Source organism: Lissotriton helveticus, chromosome 2_1, assembly GCF_964261635.1.
Source record: "Lissotriton helveticus chromosome 2_1, aLisHel1.1, whole genome shotgun sequence".
NCBI lineage: Eukaryota > Metazoa > Chordata > Amphibia > Caudata > Salamandridae > Lissotriton > Lissotriton helveticus.
The window spans coordinates 1,526,292,852-1,526,315,366 of NC_136059.1; the positions used below are offsets into that span (position 1 = coordinate 1,526,292,852).

The window sequence follows — 22,515 nt, forward strand, 5'->3', positions numbered from 1 at the left end:
CAAAGCATCCTGAGCGGTCTCCCTCGGGAATCCTGGCCATTAACCAATTTGTGAGGAAATGCACAAAGTTAGCACCATTGCTACCCTCCACCACTCCCACTATCCTGATATTTGTTCTGTGTGCCCTACCCTCCGCATCTTCCTCCCTCTCTCCTAAGTGTTTGGTAGTTTTCTTAATTTCTGTCACAGGATCCTTCAGAGTCTGTAGGGCGTCTTCTGCAATTGAGAAACATCTCTCTACTTCCATGACATGATCCAGCATTATTCTGGTGCTGCCAAATCAAGGAGACATACAGAGGCACCTTGTCAATTCTGCCCTCTACAGCCTAGAGAATATTGCCCATTGTTACAACACTGGCATCCACCTCCTCCAGGTGGTACAGTCTCTGAGGCCTCTAACAGTATCAAATGTATCCATCTTTGTCTGCTTTGGGGTGGTGGTTACCTGCTCCTTGACAATGGTGACTGATGCCCACTGATGTCTCTCAGTAAAAAGCACCACCAAACTATGCCTAGTTCACACAGAGAACAGAAAGAAGGAGGGAGGGTCAAAGGGGCAAAAATCGAATTTTCAGCAGCTGCAAGAGTTTCCAGCTTCACACTAAGGTGCGAAGAGTTTAAGACTTGGGTGAACTTCAATGAGTCCAGGAATCATGGTTGTCCCAGGCTAGTGGTTTACATCTCCCACTGGGCCCCAAAAAAAGGGTGGCGCAACTCCAGTGGACTACGATTAGTCTAGTCAAGTGGCCCTGGGCTAGAAGTTCAGTTCTTTCCACTGGTCTGTACACAGTTTAACAAGTGGACACCCCAACATTCATCTCAGGGGCTGCATCCTCTAGCACGCTTGGCAGGCAGGGAGAGCTGTAGCCATAGGTCCTCAGCCTCAAATCAGGCAAAGCGGACAGGGCGAGACAAGGGGTGTCATCTCAGGGATGTCTCCGCCGGCACCACAGCAACATGCAGACTCACTGTAACTTTGATATCACCCAAGGCCAGCTTACTCTAAGGGGTCCTTTGGGACGAGTCCTCCAACCCAAACCCACTTACAGTATAGTTAGGCTGTGGGGTTTTAGGTTTAAACCTATAATAACTGATAAAACCCCACTGAAAGAAAAATAGCCCTCACCGGTGAAAACATATAAACACTGAAAAAACACCTGCACAACCACAAACTAAATGCCATTCAAAGAAAGGAAAAAGAAAGTGAAAGAGTCATTTTGTTCTTACTGAAGGGGTCAATCAAATGTAACTTTGTTATACAAGCTAGCAGTAAGAAAGACTGGCAACATTATTCTGCTTGAGTTTTGTTCTTTAGGGATGCCACTAAAATATTGTTTCTTCTTCCTTTTACTTTTTTCAGTTTTATGGCCTTTGGTCTAAAGATGCAGGGTTTAGTTTCATGTTTTAGGTCTAGTTTAATTATTTTATGAACTGTAGAGAATCAGGACATATCAATCTCATATTTGATATTTTGGCTGCATTTGATTCTTTCACTGATAGGTAAAATGGCTAGTTTCATAAAAACCTTTCCTAATATGTGTCATCACATTTACCCACAGAGAATGGGTAAAACCCCTTAATACATCAGACCATAGTTTCTAGTGGGTCAGTATTGATAGTAGGTGAATTGCCAATACCTGAGGCTTTAAACATTAAATGCAAGGTATAGTGACAAGTATATATTTCATCAAGCATCTGGGATAGTGGTGAAAAAGTGACACCAGACTTTTGGAAAATATGGAACGCAGTGTCACTTGTTATGCTCTGCATCAAAGGTTCTTTCCAAGTTCAACAAAGATTGGAGTGATATTGTTTGTATTTGCAGTGATTCAGCTACGTATATAAAAAATTTGTGTGATGACCTGTCAAAATTGATACCCGAGCTGAAGTGATTCCCTGTAGGAGATCCTTGCCACTTAGATGGTATGCTGAAAGCATCTTTACAATCTTCAGATTTAATGAGGGATGCTATTGACTTTTTAGTCCATGCTGGTACACTGTTTTCTTATGCCCAGGAACTAAAACGCAAATATTTATCATTTTGTGCTTTATGTGGCATCAAAGAAAGAGTCATCCCAACTGTGTCCCTTAGCTGATGGTTCTCAGCCCAAGGGGCTATGAATGCTGAGAGGGCCTTTTCACAGAAGTTTAAATGGGAAGGAAAGTGCAAGCGCACATGACCAAAGACTCACTGAAGAAGTATTGTATGGTGTACTACAATAAGATTAATTAGCAAAAATCTATTTGGACCTCATATACACTATACGTACACTGTCTATATACCATGTTCTTTCAGTGCAGAAAGCAAGCAATGATAAAAACAAAACGTTCCATAAACACCAGAAAAACACTTTTTCTGTTGTTTTTAGTGGCGTGAAAATGTGTAACCACTGAAAACAACTGTTTTTTAAGATATTGAAAACACTGAAAAAACCCCACCAGAATTTACCAACAATAGAAACTGAAAACAGGACAACCTAAGTATAGTTGAGGAAAGAGAAACCGCCCTGCACGCAGTAGCAACCAAATGCCTCATTAACACTCTGGGACCCTCCCTCAGGTCTTCTCTCATTATTTAAAGTCTCTATTGGTGGTGGGGAGAGCCTGTTAAATTGATAAAGAGCTGCGGCTCCTCCCGCCCCACTCCGGTGGCCACCATCTGCAGAAGGCGGCAAGATCGGCTCCCGACAGGCTGAACTCCAGGGCCCACCTCTCCACCGTCCACAGATGAAGCATAGGCCCAGCTACCTTGCTGAGCCAGTCACAGCCCGGCACCTGCCCCACGGACATTGGAACAGGGTCACAGCAGAGCCTCCGGTATCGTCCCCGGCTCCAAGAGCGTGGACTGCCACCTACATTAATCCTCATGACAGCATTAGAAGGATTGGGAGGGTTTCCAGGCTGTAAACACATGCTTATGGAAGGGTGTGGCCAAAAGTTGTGTAAATGTTTATTTGCTGCTCCAACCACAATGGAAACATGCAAGCTTTACAAATAATTGAGGGCCTGATGCACAAAGCTTACTGCATGTGTATTTTATATTTGCACCTGTAATTTATATATGCTCCTGGAAAAAGGCAGAAGTTAAGCATGTGTAAAATATGCCCAATTCATAATGCCACATTAGAGTATGACACCTATTGACATCTGTTTGCGATGTGCATGCATTTGTGTGCCTCGGCTGCACAGCACAAGCAGTCATACATGTTATACACCCGTTTCTGCAAATACAGCAGACGCGCTTTGCAGAGCACCTAACTTACATCATGAATCTGGTGTAAGTGGTGCAAAAACAGTCAAACCGTGCAGCAATCTATCAAATATTTGGAGGATTTGTGTGGGAAGGGATGGGATGCGTGTTTGAAACCATTATTTTAAAAGACCAAATGACATACAAGAAAACGAATTAACGTTGTTAACATGCTCTAACCTTACTCATATTTATGTAAATCTGTATTTGTAATGAAGACCATATATTTGTACATGTAAACTGTGCAGTTAGCATGCTTAGATGAATGGACTTTAATCGCTAACAAGTTGAAGTTATGCATATGAGAGTTATGCACTTGAGAAGGAATAAACTATGTTTTGCGACCTGACCACTCTAAATCACACCAAAACTGCATGCCGACTTCTCGATAGTATGATACTTTCTTATGCTGAATTATGTATTACATTCGATGTACACATGAATAACAAAAACATCAGAGCATTAAATAATTTGTAAGTAATAGGATATTCAAATATTTTATTGATCGTCACTGTTGTCTACATGACGCACTGTAAGGTTTAGTAGATGGACAAAGGTTTAAGAACAAGCAGTACATTAAATCGTTTCTGAATCCATTTTACCAAACAGATTTTTTTCACAGCGAGACCATCACCACCCGTGAGCCGGCAAAAATAGGTTACCGTGAATTTTACAGAACACCTGGCAGAAACATGTCATGGTAAACATTAGCACTTCATTGCTGCTTCCTACAAAACACAGACCTGATCACATCCTGAAGCGAGTAAAGAGGGCACAGTAAAAATCAGAAAAGGCATTTATTTTTCTGGTCTAGGTGTACTGCGTACACAGTCACTCATTAATATTAAGAACCTTTCATTGTTCAGTGAGACATTGTAAATGGGTGGGTTTTTCTATGAAATGAATTAACATCCTCATCTATATAACTGTGTAAGTACTTATTGTATAACTCTAAACGTTGAAAGCATCATTGATTCGCATTTACGTCGACTAACATAAGCATGTTCCAAACTCCGTGATGTGAATTTGCAAAACACATTTTCCTCTATGAGTAGGCAATCATTTCTTGCTTATGTTTATACACAATATCCTCATCAGATGATTTTTCTCTTCTTTCGAAATTAATATCAAAATTACTTTTTCCCTTGGAGAATATTTTGTAGTTATTAGAATGTCCAATACAAATGCCAGTCCTAGTAAAGTCGCAAAAGGTGGAACAATGAAAGAAAATGCTGTACATAAAGGCTACTGTGGAAATTGTCACTTTAAAATAAATCTTTGCTGAGAGCAGATACTGACACTGGAAGATTACTTTACAGTGTGGAAGTGGTTACATTTTATAGTCAAAATAAAAATGGAACGTTTAAATGTATTTTCATATTGCCAGATAGAAGAAGGCCCTATTAGCACAAAAACAAAACGGTTCTGGCCAATGAACTTGAAAATAAAGAAAGAAAACTGACGGGAATCCTTTTGTCTAACCATGCATCCTGGTAGATGTCCTTCCCTCCTCTGGTGCCCAGATTCCGTTTATTTATTTGTCCAGGAAGAGTCTTATCCTCCCCACATCATTTTTATTGACAAATGCGTGTATATGGAAATCACTACATTGTAGTCAGGGGAGTGAGGGCGAGTGGGGTTAAATTTAATTAAAATCTGACCAATGGTGCTATTTCTGATCATCCCAAAATAGCAGATAAAATAATGATGTCCTATCATTCACAGGAAGAGAGGATATATATGTATACAAATTTAGTGAAGTACCTTAATTGTGTGCTTAATCCTAGGAACATAGGCCAACATGCCTAGAATTAAATATTTGTATTCATTAAAGTTTCATTGTGCCTCATACTTTTTTTTTAATCTGAGGACATTGATTAGGATTCTTTAGCTGTTGGGTAACTTTTCCAATTTTGTCATATTGCATTAATGAGCACAGCAGTATTCCACCTACCTTAAGATCAGGGAAAAAAGGTAAGAGTTGATTTTAATTCCAACATTATCCTAATAATGGTTCCTTACTGGAGATTTGATGGCATTACTTTCATGGACAGACAGCCATGGTAGGCTTGGACGTATTTCTCTGAAATCTATGCGGCACCAAGATGGGCTTCAATGAGCTCAATGTGCATGTACAATTTTTTTTTTTTATGTATCTCATGATATGCCATAATCATATTTCTCAGGCAGGCTCACTGGCCCTTAGGAATGGATATTTCCACTGTTATAGCCACAGTTTTGTCTTAACCCTTTAGAAATATGTTCGATTTCCTACCAACAACCATTTTATTAACTAGTTTCAGGATAGCCCTTGAAATCAAAGCATCATTGTTTTGTGTGTTACCTGGTGTCTAATTAGGCCACCCTTTTGACAGAAGCTCTTCTCGCAGATAGGACAGTGATAAGGTCGGTCAACCATGTGTGTTATCTGGTGTCGATTGAGGACGCCTTTCTGACTAAAGCTTCTGTCACACATAGTACACCGATAAGGTCTCTCTCCTGTGTGTGTTCTCTTGTGTACAAAAAGATTGTCCTTCTTCCTGAAGCTTTTCCCGCATTCAGTGCATTGGTATGGTCTCACTCCCATATGTTTCCGCTTATGTCTAGTCAGATATTCCTTCTTACTGAATGTTTTCTTGCACTCTGTACAGGAGTATATAATAAGCTTTTTTTGTAGGTTTGGTTGACATGCTATAAGGTTTGCATGACATAAAGTACTGTCCCAGGGATTAAAGGTCTCCGGTGCATGCACCTTTTTGTTTCTGGGATTTGCACAGATTTGTGTTGGATCACTGACACCACTTTCACAATGGGTAGCTTCATCTCTTCTTGATTCTTGGCTTAATTCAGACCATAGTGAGGTTCTTGAGTGTGTTCCCTTCTCGTAATTAAAAGGCATATCCATGTTTGTCCTTCCAGCAGCAGTTTTATCCAATAATCTTCTAGTATCCTCTACTTTATCTTTGTTTTTCAAGGTTCCATCACCTATTGGACAAAGAAACGAGTCAAGTGAACACTTTCTTTTCAATGAAATAAAGACTAAGCAAATTATCTGACTAATTATTATTTTCTTTTTTATATATTTTTTTTATATTGATGACAGGTTCACACATCTTATACATCATACAAACAGTAGCAATCAAGAGTGTACACATTTCTGACTTTTCTAAAAAAAACACGGAGCTTGACAACATCTTCAGATAACCAAAATGCGAAAATACCTCTAATAAGACCCATATAATTTCATTAGATGATTATATCACAACATATTTCACAGAGGATGCAATGTGAGGGAAAAGACTTATTTTATTTAAACATGTTATTATTTTTTTACTTTTCCATTTTTTCTCTTTTTGTCATTTTTAATACACATTCATTTCTTTATAAAAAAAGGAATTAATCAACATTTTATATAGTCCACTTTTTCAGGCATATGTTTTTAGAATAAAATTCTATTCAAGAAAAAGAACCTCTTTTCATGAAACGGAACCCCAAAAGTTCAACCAACATGAACGTCTGTTGTTATAGGTTGTGGTAGGGAGTGAAGTAGTATGTATGACAGAATGAATGGTTGAACTTTTGGGGTTCCGTTTCATGAATAGAGGTCCTTTGTCTTGAATAGAATTTTATTCTAAAAACATATGCCTGAAAAAGTGGACTATATAAAATGTTGATAAATTCCTTTTTTTTTTATAAAGAAATGAATGTGTATTAAAAATGACAAAAAGAGAAAAAATGGAAAGTAAAAAAATAATAACATGTTTAATAAAATAAAAAAAAATTCTCTCACATTGCATCCTCCGTGAAATATGTTGTGATCTAATCACCTAATGAAATTATATGGGTCTTATTAGAGGTATTTTCACATTTTGGTTGTTTTTCCTCTCCCCCTCTAGACCTTAAATTATATTTGGGAGAACTCTTTATCAATACAACATCTTCAGATAATAAATTTTATCAAGTTGACTCGCTGGTCTACAATGGGATATCCCCATATCTGCCTCTGGGTCCCGCAAATTTCTCCCCTGCAATTATTAGACTTCTCCCAGATCTGCGACCACTTGTTGGGGCACCCTCTAGATTCGTACACCATTCTCTCTGTCAACATACACCAGTCCAGGTCATTTTTCCATTCTGTGAGGGCTGGTGGACCCTCCTTCCCCCACAATCTTGCGATGTTATGTTTTACAATTGCCATACCAAGTGTCACCCATGTTCTTTCTTTGGTGTTAAGGTCAGTGGGGCCCCATAGATTCAGAAGGCACAGCTTTATAGTCAATCTCACAGCCAATCACTTCTGTCATACATTTCGTAATCTCGGACCAATACACATGTATATATATACATTCCTAGAGTGTATGGATAAAGGTTCCCTCCTGAACACACTTTCTCGTACATCCTGGTTCCCTCCTGTAGCACATCTTCACCATTGCTGACCCTGCAATATAGATCTTGTGGGGCACCTTCAATTGTATCAGTCTCAGCCTAGATCAGAAAGCTACCTCCCTAGGGGACGCAAATGCCTCAAGCTAGCTTGTTCTACAGACCTGTAGACGCTAGAGGGAGCTTGTGTCATCCCAGAACGCCAGATCCCCATCTTTACTGCCGCGGGAGGACGTGGTGGTTACCATTACTGTTTTTGCAGTTTTACGATCTGCACTGAGCCCGTGGTGTTCGAAGGGCCGTCCCCCGTGGGAGTTGAGGAGCCGATGAGCTGAGGAGGCTCGCAGCGAGAGACGGGCGTTTGAGAGAGCCGTTTCTATCAACGTAGCTCCGCTCCGTCTGCCTGCTGCTCTGTCCGTTGGGCTGAACTCGGCTGGACTCGCACCGTGGCCTGCCCCTCCAAAAACAGCTGCAGTGAGACGACGACACGGGCTGTTGGAGCAAGTTGGAGTGAGTTGAAAGGTGAGAGTGCCCTTTCTGCCGCAGGCGTGTTTCTGAGTGGTTCAAGTATTGGGTGAGACACTGAGCCAGTATAGCCGCCACCCCAGTAAACCAAACATTTAAACACTCTCTGCAAAACTGTCTGCAAAACTCACGCAAAAACATTAAATAGGCTCAAGGATTAAGGACCACAGTCTATGGCGGTGCAGGGACTGCTGGGGCTGCTGGCAGGTGTGAGCGCTGTCACAAGCGCTGTGATAACAACCCCTGGGGCGGGGGGGGGGGGTGCTTCACTTTTGGCCCCCCTGGGTACCCAGGTAATTGCCCATTGATCTCGGCGCAAAAAAAATGTTAATGTTAAAGTGCGGTAGGCAGGCGTGAGCGCTGCGTGGAGCTCTGAGCGCTGTGATAACAACGCCGCCACTGACACTGACCTACTCAACCATCTGGGGTCATTTATTGAGAAAAGTCTTTATTTTCAAGCGAATTAGAGCGCAGGATGTCTACGAACTAAGGGGGATACAGAGTGGCTGCGGGTACATTGCCCCCTTCTCCATCTCCCCGACGCTTCCAGTGGGAACAACGCTAACGTTGTAGGAAAGTAGTAGGGAATCACAGGGGAAATAATGAGGACTAGAAACTCGACCTTGTTGCAGGTCCAGACACAGGCATAGCCCCGCCCTCATAGATCTACTAGAAGACGGAAGGCCAAACTCTTCTACCCCTCGGCGTGGGGGAGCTATACCCTGGGTCATTGCACCTGGAAGGGGGTCTCTTGGACTCATCTGGAGCTACAGGAACCACACGAACGCTCCCAGGCTCACTTACTGGAGCTCCAGCACTGACAGTATCAACAAACACCGTAGTGCCGCAACCAGGGGAAGAGGGGAAGTGTCACAACTGAGCAAACTTAATCCCCAATTTAACCCCCCGCCCTGGTGCCACCTCTGGGCCCTTAGGTAATAGAGACATAAGATCATTCTTGCACCCCTTGGCAACAAGTCCCGCCGTCCTTTCCAGGCCGCAGAGTGGCATATTGTCCAACATATATCTAGAGGTCGGCCAGAGCTCAAGCTCTATCGCGGCCCAGGCACAAGGAATTCCCCTATCACCAATAATAACCACGCTTCAGGGGGGAGATTTGCTCAAGTTAGAGGCCTCGGACAGGGCAGTTTCAAGCTTTGATCACGAAAGAACAAGAAACTCCCCCTCAAGCGTCAAAAAACCCTCAAATAAACTTGCCCTCAAATGGAGCTCCGATGGCCGACGTCTGTACCAGCCAACGCCGCTGTGCATCAGAAAATGGAAAGCACCCACCTGACGCGCCCGATAGCAGCAAATGTCCCGTGGAAGGAGGAGGAGAAAATACTGAAACATCGGCCCGGTACTTCCAGTCTCCGATCTTGCTGTGCTGGAGTCCCTCGGTCCAAGACAAAATGTCTCAGCCATCTCCCACAACGAGCAGAAGGGGGGACAGCCCCCCAGTGCTTGTGGACCATTTAACTCTGATCAATGAGACCTTGATTTCCATGACTGGAGCCGCAATCATGCACGCCGATAAGCTCGACGCCCAGATAAATATATTACAAACAGTGGCAAATTTAATTTCTGGGGTTGATGCGAAATTGGATCATCTGAACTCCCTGATCCGCAGAGCACAGGCCAGCACAAACTTTAAGCCTGAACCATGTAGCTGCGGCCATAGGATCTGAAAAATCTAGAAAAACTCCCGCACATTATGACTACACTAATTGAGGATCTTAAAATAGAAGCTGGCAAGAACAAGGTCTCAAACGTAAAGGCACCAGCGCTTGATCCCACTAAAAAAGAAGGCTTGAAAATCCCTCTACTAGACCGCATAGAAACCGGAAAGGCAAACAAATTTGATAGGGTGGAACCCCCAGCACTGATCAATGCAAACTTAGTAGAGGTCTCATCAGCCATAATAAAAACTCATGATCGGCAGCAGATTCTCATACCGACCAACCCAGAACTCCAAAAACATCTATCGCGGAAAAATAAGAAAAAATTCAAAAAATTGAACAAAGCGAACAAAACCAAATCTATACGGGAATGGCTATGTCCCGGCAACCATACCCAAGGACACAAAGAGACACCGGAAATGATAGAACTTGACGCAACCCCCACAACACCAGAAAGCTCGGTACAAAAGCATGAAGTTCGCTATCTCGCTGACGCAGCAATTAATCTAGGGCCGGCAGTCCTTCCAGTTACGTCCCGGCCAGTTCCACCAGCACCAATCATAAGCCTAGTAAATGAACTACAAAGCCAAAATGCAGTTGAAGCGACGCAAATTTGTACTATTGAACATAATGCTCGCTCAAACGACCCTTTGGTCGCTGACTCAGCAATGTCGACGATGCATGGTGCACCTCAAGTGCCATGGGCTGCCTTAGATACCAAGAACATCGTAAACTCTTCGATTAACAATTGCCTTCCTAGAATTCCACTCATGGCGGCCCCTCAACGAGCCACGAGTTCAAAGGGTCAGGCAAGTGCCCTTCCACCTGGATGTCCTCAGTCATTACAAACAGGCGGTCAGGCCGCTGCCCCTGCTGGTTATTTAAAGTATGACCAATCACAGGACCGGGAAATTAGGCTGTATCCAGATTAAGTCTCGCAGGGGAGGTGGGACATTCTCAATCGCAGTAACCTTCTGACCCTCTGCGCGAACATCCCAGGGCTGGAGGGAATAAAAACTATGGACATTGAAACCGTCTCTTTTCTACCGCCAGACGCGGAAGAGAAAAATGAAACAACTGAGGTAATTTTTACGAGCTCGGCCATGGCAGAGGCCTTCAAAAGCCAGCATAAGCTCCTGGAAAGCTGGGGCATAAAGATAAAACCTAGGCGTCTACAAAAATATCCTCTTATACTAAAAACACAGTTGGCATACCCGCGACGGGAAACTTGGCCCAATCATCTGGCAAGCCTTTATGCTCACAGGCACATTCCACCTATGCGCCAAAAATGCCGCCTACCTTTCAGGGCTCCAAAGGAGGCATTATTGCTGCTCAATCCATCAGAACCCCAATAAAGATTACCATGAATCCAATCCAGGGTACCCGCATATGCGCTACACTGGAACCTGTGAATAAAGACTGGTCCTGGCTTCCGCTTGCTCTAAACTCCAAGACCTAATGGTCTTTGCCCTTATGCCTGGGTCTATTTGCATCGACGCACGATAAAAACGTACCTAAAGCCCCCCGAGAAGGAACGGTCTCTAGTGAGTCTGAAAATCATGTCTTGGAACGTTGCTGGGCTCAGGAGGTTGCTTCTTAAACAAACTGCGGTGTCATTTATGAAGGAAGCAGACATTATCTGTACACAAGAAACCTGGCAAATGCATCCTCTCTCCCTGAGAGGCTACGCTGAGTATGGAAAACCTGCTAAAAAGCTCAACATTTTCGGTAGACCTGCCGGTGGGATATGCATCTATATTAAACACTCACTCAGCTTGGAATTCGCAGAAATATCCAACCTGCCGGATACCCTCCAGGCAGGCATCCTGAAAGGCTGTCGGATGAAAAACAGTAACCTTTCATTCTTACTAGTTAATCTTTATCACAACCCTCACGGGCTCAATTCTAACATGGCCATGCTGATACACCATATCGAGTGCCTGATGCTCCAATTCGTGAGCCTTGAATGCATCATTCTGGGTGATTTTAATTCTCATAATATAGGGGTCTCAACCACACGCAGGTGCCAGGCAGGGGCTACCAATGCACGGAACGACCTTCTAAAAACTTACAAGCTGGCGACGGCACACTCAGTTCTTCTAAAGAACACTCCTGGGCCGATTGTCGCTCCCACATTTAATAACCAAACTACGGTCGACTATATAATCCTAAATGGCAAACTCCAACTCTTAATGTCAAATTTCTCAGTCCAACCGCGCAGTGACAGCGATCACGCTGCCCTAACTGTCACAATGAACCTCACAGCGGACTACCGCCACAAGCTTGAATTCATCGGGGAAGCCGATGGAGAAGAATTAATAAAGCAGCCCAGAAGGATCAAATGGGAACAGACCGCAATCAATAGATTCAATAGTTGGGCAAATCATTGGACAGGGTGGTCACTAAGTGATCAGAAAAAGGACGCCATAGAAACCTGGAGTGTCACAATAGAGACCCTTGCGGTGATTCTTCGCGGCAATTTGAACAACACATCGCATAGGCGCCCTACACCCACATATGGGTATAACTCTGAAATCAAAATAAGCGCCAAAAATCTAAATAAGAAACAAAAACTTTACCGCAAAATTGGGACAAGCTTAAACAGGATCGAACTACAAGAAGCCAAAAAAATCCATGCAAAGAAGGTTTGGGCAGCAAAACGTGCCCATTGTGAAGCACAATGGCTAATAATCTTTGACTTGCTGAGCCCGGGAAAATCACAGGAGTTCTGGAAGTACATATGTAACCTGGGCAGAGACACAAATCATAGAGAAAACTCCCTTGAAGCCTCTACCTGGGTTGCCCATGTAAAAGCATTATACACTAATGATGGCGCTGCTAACATGCAAATTGACGCACCCATGGCTGGAGACAATCTAGGAACATACACCGAGCTGATGGATCCACCGGGGAAATTGCTTGTCTCCAAAATCATTAAAAACATCAGACAAAACGCTGCTCCAGGCCCTAATGGTCTCCCTGGACATCTATTCAAGGCAAATATCGATTTTTGGTCGACTAATCTGACCCAATTATATTCTGAATGCTGGCTCCAGGGGGACGTACCAGACTCATGGAGGGGCTCGCTTTTACAGCCCATCCATAAAAAAGGCCCAAAAACTGAACCTACCAACTACCGCATGATCGCCCTGCTTGATGTTGAGGGAAAAGCTTATGCCAGCGCCATCTTGAGGGAACTCGTAAACTGGACGAGTGCAGAAGGCATCCTTCTATTTTGTCAAACCGGTTTTAGATCTGGATCTGCCACAGTTGACAACAACATCGCACTTTCTTTCCTGGCACATCGCACTCGGAAAAGCAAAAGCCTCCCCCTCTTCATTGATTATTCGGCGGCGTTCGATGGGGTAGATCGCGCAATTCTGTGGCACAAGCTGGTCCAATGGAACATCAACCCGGTGCTGCTAAGAGCGATACAGTCGCTTTACCAAAAAACATGGTTGCGAATTAAACTCTCGAGGGACCACGCATCAGCCAAGATCAACACAGACAGAGGCTTAAAACAAGGGTGCATGTTAGCCCCACTATTGTTCAATTTATATACAGCGGACATGGAGAAGGCTTTGACCGGGGCTGCCCTGGCCACCCCAAAGATTGGTGGAAATAAAATTATTTTCATGCAATATGCTGATGACCTGGTCCTTTTTGACCACACGAGAATGGGGCTACAAAAGGTGCTGACTGCACTTGCCATGTACAACGATAAAAACAGGCTTGTAGCAAACTCGAGCAAGTCAAAAGTAATTCTCTTTGGTCACTACCCAAGGAAGAAAACTATAAAATGGAGACTAGGCAACCTCCTTCTGGAATCCACGCAGCGGTACATCTATTTGGGCATTTGTTTCCAGGAATCGGGGCTCGCAAGCGCCCACCTTAAGTCAATCCAAGCTAAAGGTAAATCCATTACCTATGCCATTTGCAAGCTGCAAGCATCCTTACATAGCCCTTCCACCACGGCTATTAATAGAGTTCTTAAAGCCAAACTTATGCCGGCACTCAACTATGCCCTACAGGCATTCCCGGGCAAACTGAGCAACGAACTAGAAAAAAATTCAGTGCAGAGCATATAAGAAAGTCTTCCATCTTCCAAGGTGTACCAGAAACACCCTTGTTCACCTGGAGTTCTCGCTCAACCAGCAAAACCTGGAAGAGCTGGCCGCCCTAAGTAAATATTACTTTTTAACAACGGCGGCACAGGAGAACACATTAAAGGCAGTCTTGAAATCTATTTTCATAGAGCCTGGGAACCCCTGGTCGTCCACCCTCGAAGTGGCTAAGGCCCAGCTCAAACTTGCCACGGATTCATGGAACCCTGAACATGTCAAATACTTTGCTATCAAGAATGCGATAGAAAAACAAGTGCGTGCGCGGTCATGGGAATTGGACCTGGACTCCCTGAGAAGAAAAGACTTGCATAAGACCTTGTGTCTCCCGCACATCCAGCACACTCCTAAACATCATCTCACGCAGGCGGTGGGCCGTGCCGCCCTCCATAAGATTTTGGCTTATAGACTGCACCCATTGCCCCTTAAAGAACTATATTCCTGCGGTCAGGCCAGCTTTGAAGTCCGGGAATGCAGGCTCTGCAGGTATAAACGTGAGTCCTTGGCCCACATCCTCTTCTGCTGCCCGGCCCTCCGCCTGGCCCGCAGTCTTTACCTTAGGCCATTACTAAGACAATCAGGGTCAAGCACCGCAGAGGAGGGGCTCACTCATCTGTATACCCTGTCCACGGTAAAGCACATGGCGGCCTTTGGAAAGTTCATCTTTCAAGCTCGGGCGATGCTGATGGCTTCCACAGGCCGCATATTAGAGTCTCCTGCTGGCCCTTGAACCCTTTCCCCAGCTTGTTCTGCACCTATGGACTTTTTACAATTTCCTTGATTTTAATTTTTGTAATGTTGTTACCTTTGTATTTGGTTTTATGTAATGGTTTTCAGTAACCAAACAAATAAATTCATTCATTCATTCATTCATTCATGCCTCAAGCCACTCTTAGTCTTCCAAACCCGCCACATCGTGTTCCCATTCAGTCCGGAGGAGAAGAGGTTCAGACATGTTGTTAATTAGCTTCTTATAAGTCAAAGTATGGCTTTTTCTGGCATGTATCCCGCTAAGATTCTATGTTCTAGTGGGGAGGATTCAGGAAACGTCTCTCCACCGACTATTGTCGTCTGTAATGCGTGTTTAATCTGCATGTATCTAAAATATTCAGTGCTGGCCAAGTCGTATTCCTTCTACAGCTGGGAAAATTTGACCACATATCTCTCACTTTCCAAAGATCTCCAACCCTAGAGATGCCGATTAAATCCCATTGGTCAAAACATTTGGTCTTCCTGAGGTTACCAAATGCCTCTGCATCCCAGAGAGGGGCAGCACGTGTTATTTTCCCTTCCCTTCCCAATCCAAGCTTTTTGTAGCCGCCCACCAGACCTGTCCCGCATGCATTGTGGGGCCAGCTTCAACTTTGTGGGTTTGGTATACAACACCCTTGTGAAATCCTCCCCTGGAAGAAGCCACTTGTCTATTTGATATCCTGGATCCCCAGGGGGCCTAACAGTGCATTGGTTCATTTAAGTTAGCTGTGAAGCCCAGTAATATCACCTAATATAGGGGAGCGCAATACCTCCATCATACCACCCACAAGTGAGTTTTTGAATGGATATCCTGGGTGGCTTCCCACCTCCATAGGAGCCGTCTCTGGGCACTTTCTATGGATTTAAAATAGTCTGCTCCAACTCGGCAAGCGGAGTTTTGTAGTACATCTAAGAAATGCGGCAGGGCCATCATTTTGAACAATGCTGCACGCCCCAATAGAGACAGCGGAAGAGATTCCCAGTGTTTAACATCAGATCTTAAGTCTTTGTAAGGGGGGCAGAAGATTTTGTCCGTAGAAGAGGGTGAGATCCCTCGAAACATGGATCCCCAGGTACCTAAAATCTAATTTGGCTTCACTGATATTGATACCCTGCGGCATTGTAGGCAGTTTGCCGCACAGGACACAGATGATCGACTTGGACCAATTTATGCTTTAGCCAGAGCACTTCCCAAAAGCCATAAAGATATGCATCGCTCTATTTAGGGAGGCGCTGGGTGACGCCAGATATAACAGTATATCATCAGCATACAATGATACAAGATCCTCCCATTCCTCAGCCCATTTCAGTCCTCTAATAACAGGATCTTTCCTTATCCCCATTGCAAATGGTTCCAACATAAGGGCGAAAAGCAGTGGAGAAAGAGGGTAACCCCGTCTGGTTCCTCTCCCTAGTGCGAACATTGGGGATCTTCGGTTATTGACCACTACTTGAGCCAATGGGGTTTTATACAGTAGGTGTATCCAGCTGAGGAAACTTGGGCCAAATCCCAACTTCTTCAAAACTGAGAACATATAGGGCCATTTAATTGTATCAAACGCGATGGTGGCATCCAAGGATACCACCACTGCGTCTTCGCGTATTGTATTCACTCTAGCTATCACCCCATACAGTTGTCTCAAATTAAGAGTATGTAGTACTTCAGATTCTAAACCCGTGTTATAAACATCATCGTAACATGACGATTTTGATATCAGAAGACCGAGAATGGCTAGTAGTCTATACACAAGCATTTTCGCTATATTCGAGTGACGATTTCACCCTGAAATCGTAGTTTTCGTCCTAAACCCTCGGCTTCCATTTTGTGAACGGCAGCCATTTTGTGAGTTGCCCTCACATAGGCAGATGACTAAGGCCAAACACGATTCTGAAGGACACATACACCTTTGCTGACTTCTCTGTGACCTGGGCAAGCTGACTCCACTGCCCAAGGCCAAACCTGTTCGGTCAGTTCCTCTCCCAGTGGCCGAACGAGATAGTATCAAGGCACAACATGTCATAAACCTTTCATCGCACACAAACCATGCTTAATCTTGCACACACCTGACCCTGTTTTCTACTTTATGACTCGCCAACGAGGAGGAGGTGCCCGTTTTTATTGGGGGTCTGTCGATATCTGATGAAAATTCTGGGCCTTGCCGGATAATTGATTGTGGGCCGAACAAACTGAAATATGGGCTTGTCATCACGACTCTGCTTTTCCTTTGTAGTGAAAACATGTGAATGGTCAACTGAAATGTAAAGAATGTTTGCCTAAAGCGTAATATTTTGTATAAAAAGAGAAGGCTGGCTTTGTAAGATTGAGCAGTCTCCTGAGAATATACACCGTGTTGTACTTCTAGGACGCCTGTTACTTGGTTGCAGCCAATAAATTCGATCCTTGACTTCACCTAGAAGACTCTGTGTTTCTGTGGTCTAAGCAGGTAGAACTCGAAGTCTTAGGGTGTACCCCGACACCGCTGGGTTATTGGTTCCGAAAAACCCAGTACTTCAATTGGCGCCCAACATGGGGCGATACCAACGGTACCGGTCCAAGCCAGAGGTTCGTGAGGAGCTTCGTGTGAAAATTCTGGAGGAAGGCCGCCACTTCATCGACCCCTGCATGTCGACGTGGTCCGAAAGTCTTTGCTGCGAGGTTCCCCGCTTCCCGACGGCTACGAAGGACTGCTGCCCTGGCTATCGCCCTGCTTTGGACCCTTGTTTGGTAGAGCGAAACGATAGACGAGTCTTCTGGTGACGTCATCGATACCTCAGTTAAGTATAAGTGGAGCGTCTCCCAGTCCTTAGTTTGGTTCTTAGTTTGGGTATCCCTTTGGGATCTTTGATTTGGAACTTGCAAGTACCAAAGCCGAGGGACTCGTGTATTCACGAGAATATCGTATTCGATAATCCTTTGAAGTTTGAAGCTAGACTAGAGAGCAAAGATGCCTGGTCTTAGCAGACTTGGAAATTTGTTTTGTCTTGGTTGTAATAGGGATTCCCGATTGGAGGACTTGTGTCCGGTTCCTCCGATTGGAACTCCAACCTATGAATTATATGTGAAACATGGAGTAGGCCCCATCACGTATAATGAAGTATGGATCCGATACACCCACAAAGATGGTGTTTTAAAATGGCCCCAATATGGTAGCTTTGACACGGAAATTCTAGATAACCTTGAGGTCAAACTTTTTAAGACGAAAGCCCGGCCGGCGATGTTTGACTCTTTCCGCCTATGGCGTAAGGAAGCCAAACAGAAGGAAATTAAATTAGCAAAAAAAAATAAGAGAGAAAGGGGTATCTCGATAATGCAAGCTGCTATGCAGTACAAAGATAACGAAGAGGAACAGATGAGCGAGCAGTTGCACAGGCAACGTAAAATGGTAATCGATAAATGCTATCCAGTTTTGCCGCCTCTTCAGCAAGAGGCAGCAAAAGAACTTGAAAAAGATCCCCTAATGTCGCATTTGTTGAGTTCGCCACCCCCTTATGCACAGAGTGCTACGGCACCTCCGCAACCTTTAGCTGCGCAACCTTTGGGTGTTTTGCCTCCTGCTCCTCCACAGCCGCCAGCTGTTCTCCAGTTGGCTCCTATTCCTCCGGGGCAACCTACTCAAGGGCCACTGCCTTTGACATCTGCTTTGCCTTTACTTCCTACAACTTTAACCACTATATCAACTTCCACTCCTGGTATTCCTTCCGACTATGCCTCTGCATCTGCCTTGCCTCACTCTGCTTTTCCGCTTGTCTTTTCATCGACTTCTCCCTCTGTTCGACAAAGAGTGACTAGCACGGTCACTAGTCTCCTGTATCCTTTATTTGGGACGACAAGTACGACCCCTATCTCAGAGCGTACACAGTTGCGTAGTCAACTGCCTGATTCTAGAGAGAAGGAAACGTTGAATTATTTGGCACGTAAATGGGTTACTGACTCAACGGGTTATGACCTAGAGTCTGTTATGGATGTCTTCAATCAGTGGGAAGCACCGAAGCAGAGATACGTTTTTGAGAAAATGTGTGTTTTTCTGTGTGAGGATTTAGAGAAAAATGATTTGGAACCTAATCCGCCCGAGTTGAGCCGTGTACGGTTCGAGTTTTCAAAGGGAACAATTGTGGGTTCAGATGTTGAGAAAGCGGTTGCGACATTGTTATCCTTCAGGAGTGAAGGCGTTTCTCGTTCATTGTTTGATTCCTCTATTAAAAAGAAGGTGAGACAGTACCCCATGAGAGAAGTTCCTCCGGTATGGAAGGAAGCAGTACAGGCTGATGTAGGTCTTGGTATTGTAGCTGCACCAGCACATTTTCAGCGTGTCTGGGTACATTTTCCATGGAAGCGAGCTGAAGTTTTGGCCCTTAAGCAGACATTGCCCGATCCCCGTAAGAATCCTGCAGGGTATTACAAGGAGTTATCGCAGACTGCAGGTTCATGCATTATGAATTTAGCCGATATCGATATGTTGTTTGGAAATGTTGTTCCACAGCCTTTATGGGGAAAGATTCGTCATGCATATCATGATCAAGAGTTGGGTGACACATGGGCTAATATTACTGCTTCAGATGGCCGACAAGTTGGTTGTGCTAAACCTGAGCCTTTAGTAGCAGACCTCCCTGGTAGGATCATTAATTACATGAAAACCTTAATGCCTGTGATGCGTGTGAATTGGGATGAATTGTCTGCGTGTAAGCAGAAGAAAGATGAAACGGTGTCTGATTTCTTCACCAGGTTTGAAGAAATGTTTGTCGACCACAGTGGTCAAGATATGAGCACAGAATGTGGTCAACGGTTGTTCGTTGACAAGTTTGTGCATAATTTGCTTCCCGAGTTGTGTAAGAAATTAAAAGATTCAGAGAGTTCTTGGGCCGTTTCCTCTTCAGCACAGATATTGGCTACTGCACAGTATTATGAAAATCGAGATAAAGATGAGAAGGATAGAGCAGAGAAGAAAACTAAAGAGTTAAAGACGAAGGTTCTGTTACAGCAAGCGTATCCGCCACGTGGTGGTCAGAATAACTACCAGCAACCTCAACAGTATCAGAGGAATTCGCAAAGAGTCGAGTATTCTCAACCACGTGTTCCCGTAGGTCCCAATCAGTGTTCCTTTTGTAAAGAAGAGGGTCATTTCAAGTATAGTTGTCCTATTTTGTTACAGCGTACGAATGGTGTTTCTGGCGCAAGAGGTCAAGGTGTTCAACAAGCGTCTAGAGGTAGAGGACGTGGAAATTTCCCCCAAAACGCGCGTTCCCTTCTGCCTCAAAATTCAATGAATAGCTTTGATCAGCAGAATAACGCGTCTGGTAGGACAGCTCAGTACTATGCTGATGACTACTATGCAGAAGATGATAATATGGAAGGTAATGATTGCTAGGACAGCCATAGACAAAGAGAGGGAGTTGTTTCAGTTCCAGTAGATCAGAGTGGACCTTATGTTGAGGTGATTGCATCAGGTGTGTCAGAGCCTTTTCTGTTGGATACTGGTGCTACGAAGAGTACTATTATGCACTCAAAACTCCCTGGCGCACCTTAGTCTGGCGAAACGAATGTTTCAGTAGGTTTTTCTGGCGCCCCGGTTAGGAACCCAGTTTCTAGTCCTATGTCCCTTTCTGTTGGACCCTGCGAATTCGAAGCACCCCTTATTTTAACAACAGGTTGTGGTGAAAACTTGTTGGGATTGGATTTATTAAAAAGGTTGTATGCGACTTTGTACTGTTCCCCTTCGGGAGTACAACTTACACTGGGTAACAAAGTGATCTCTCCAATGTATTTTTTCGAAGGACAAACTACCGACAGAGTTGTCGTTTCTCCCTGATATTCTTTGGGCTACTGGTCCTAATGATGTGGGTCTTTTGGAAATACCGCCATATGTTGTGACATTGAAGGCAAATGTTAAAATGCCACGCATTCCCCAATACAAGATTTCTAGTGAAGGTGAAAAAGCGTTGCTAGCGATCATTTACGATTTGATTGAAAAAGATGTAATTGAAGAGACAAGAGGTAACGTGTGCAATAGTCCTGTTCTGCCCGTTTTGAAGCGTACTGACCCTTCTCAGCCACCTGTGTACAGGTTTGTGATTGATCTTAGAGAGGTCAATAAAATAGTTGTGCCACAATTCCCAGTTGTTCCTGATATCACTGCCCTATTGACTAGGATTCCAGCTTCCGCGACTTGGTTTTCGGTGATTGACTAGAAGAACGCTTTCTTCAGCATCCCGATAGCCGAGGAGAGTAGGGATATTTTTGGCTTCAGTTTAGGAGGACGAAGCTTCCGCTTCAAACACGCTCCCCAGGGCTACTGTGAAAGCCCATTGATATATAGTCAGGCTTTAAAGACACAGCTTGATAAGATTGTTTTACCTGATGGCGCTACACTTATTCAGTACGTTGAGGATTTGCTCGTCGCTGCAGATACTAAAGAGATCTGTAATGAAGCCACGTTGTCATTGTTGCGTCATTTGTCTGATTTCCACCACAAAGTGTCTCTTTCAAAATTGCAATATTGTCGACAAGAAGTGACCTACTTAGGTCATCTCTTATCGAAGGAGGGAAGGAAACTGACCCCAGAAAGAATCCAGGCAATTGCGAAATTGAGTGTGCCAAGGAGACAGAGAGTAGTGCGTGCCTTCCTAGGTCTTACATCATACTGCAGACAATGGATACCAAATTTTTCTTTGCTGGCCAAACCTTTGGTGGCATTAACTTGTAAAGATACACCGAATCCCATTCCTTGGTCTGAAGAGTGCCAGAAAAGTTTTTCCGAATTGCGCAATGCATTATGTTCGGCTCCTGTGTTGGGTACCCCCGACTACAGTAAGCCCTTTACATTGTATGTCCATGAGAAAGAAGGTTGTGCATTATCAGTGTTGACACAGTTGTTCGGAGACAAGCAGCGTCCATGTGCGTATTTTTCGTCGACTTTGGACCCGGTAGCTAAAGCATTGCCGAGTTGTTTGAGAGCCACAGCAGCAGCAGCTGTTTCTATCCGACAGTCTGCTGGTTTAGTGATGAATAACACATTGATTGTGATGGTTCCACATGCAGTAGACACGTTGTTAAACAGGACCAAGACACAGCACTTAACTAGTGCTAGGTTGTCAGGTTACGAGTTGACATTGTTAGCGAATCATGTGCACATAAAAAGATGCAACACGCTTAATCTAGCTACGTTGTTGCCGATTGTAGCAGAGACAGATGCTTCAGAACAGCATGATTGTTTTCTCAGAACAGAGGAAGAGACAAAAGGGAGAATAGACCTCCAAGACACTCCTCTTGTGAAGTGTGATGGTACATTATGGGTGGATGGTTCATGCTTCAAGCTTCCGAATGGTGACACGACTGCAGCATATGCTGTCACGACTTTGCATACGGTTGTTGAAGCCGCACGTATTCCACATAAATCAGCTCAAGCAGCAGAATTGATTGCACTTACGAGAGCGTGTGTGTTGTCGAAAGGAATGAAAGTGACCATATATACCGACAGCCAGTATGCATTTGGTGTGGCTCACAGTTTTGGACGATTGTGGAAAGAACGTGGATTTCTGACTTCGCATGGAGCTAAGATACAGCATGGTCAGTTGGTGAATGAGCTCCTTGAGTCACTGACCTTGCCGTTGCAAGTTGCGATTGTGAAATGCAGTGCCCACAAGAAGGTGACTGATGATGTTGGTCGTGGAAATGCATTTGCTGACGAAATCGCAAAAGAGACAGCAAGGAATGTGATGAGTCGAATGTATGTTGCAGGCCCTGCAAGATGGGTTGGTGATGTTGGAATGTGTGAGGATACGATAGAGAGTGTGAAGTCTATTCAAG

General features: G+C 44.2%; 1 protein-coding gene across 1 annotated transcript in view; it reads right to left on the reverse strand.

The window, feature by feature from the left end:
• Nucleotides 1–3,717: 3,717 nt before the first annotated feature.
• The window catches only part of LOC144818763 (uncharacterized), a 157,901-nt gene continuing 139,103 nt past the window's right edge, over nucleotides 3,718–22,515 (reverse strand). Inside the window, exon 7 of the mRNA XM_078676491.1 lies at nucleotides 3,718–6,235. Coding sequence (XP_078532617.1) covers nucleotides 5,568–6,235 — 668 coding nt within the window. The 3' untranslated portion in view covers nucleotides 3,718–5,567. The remainder of the gene's footprint in view (nucleotides 6,236–22,515) is intronic.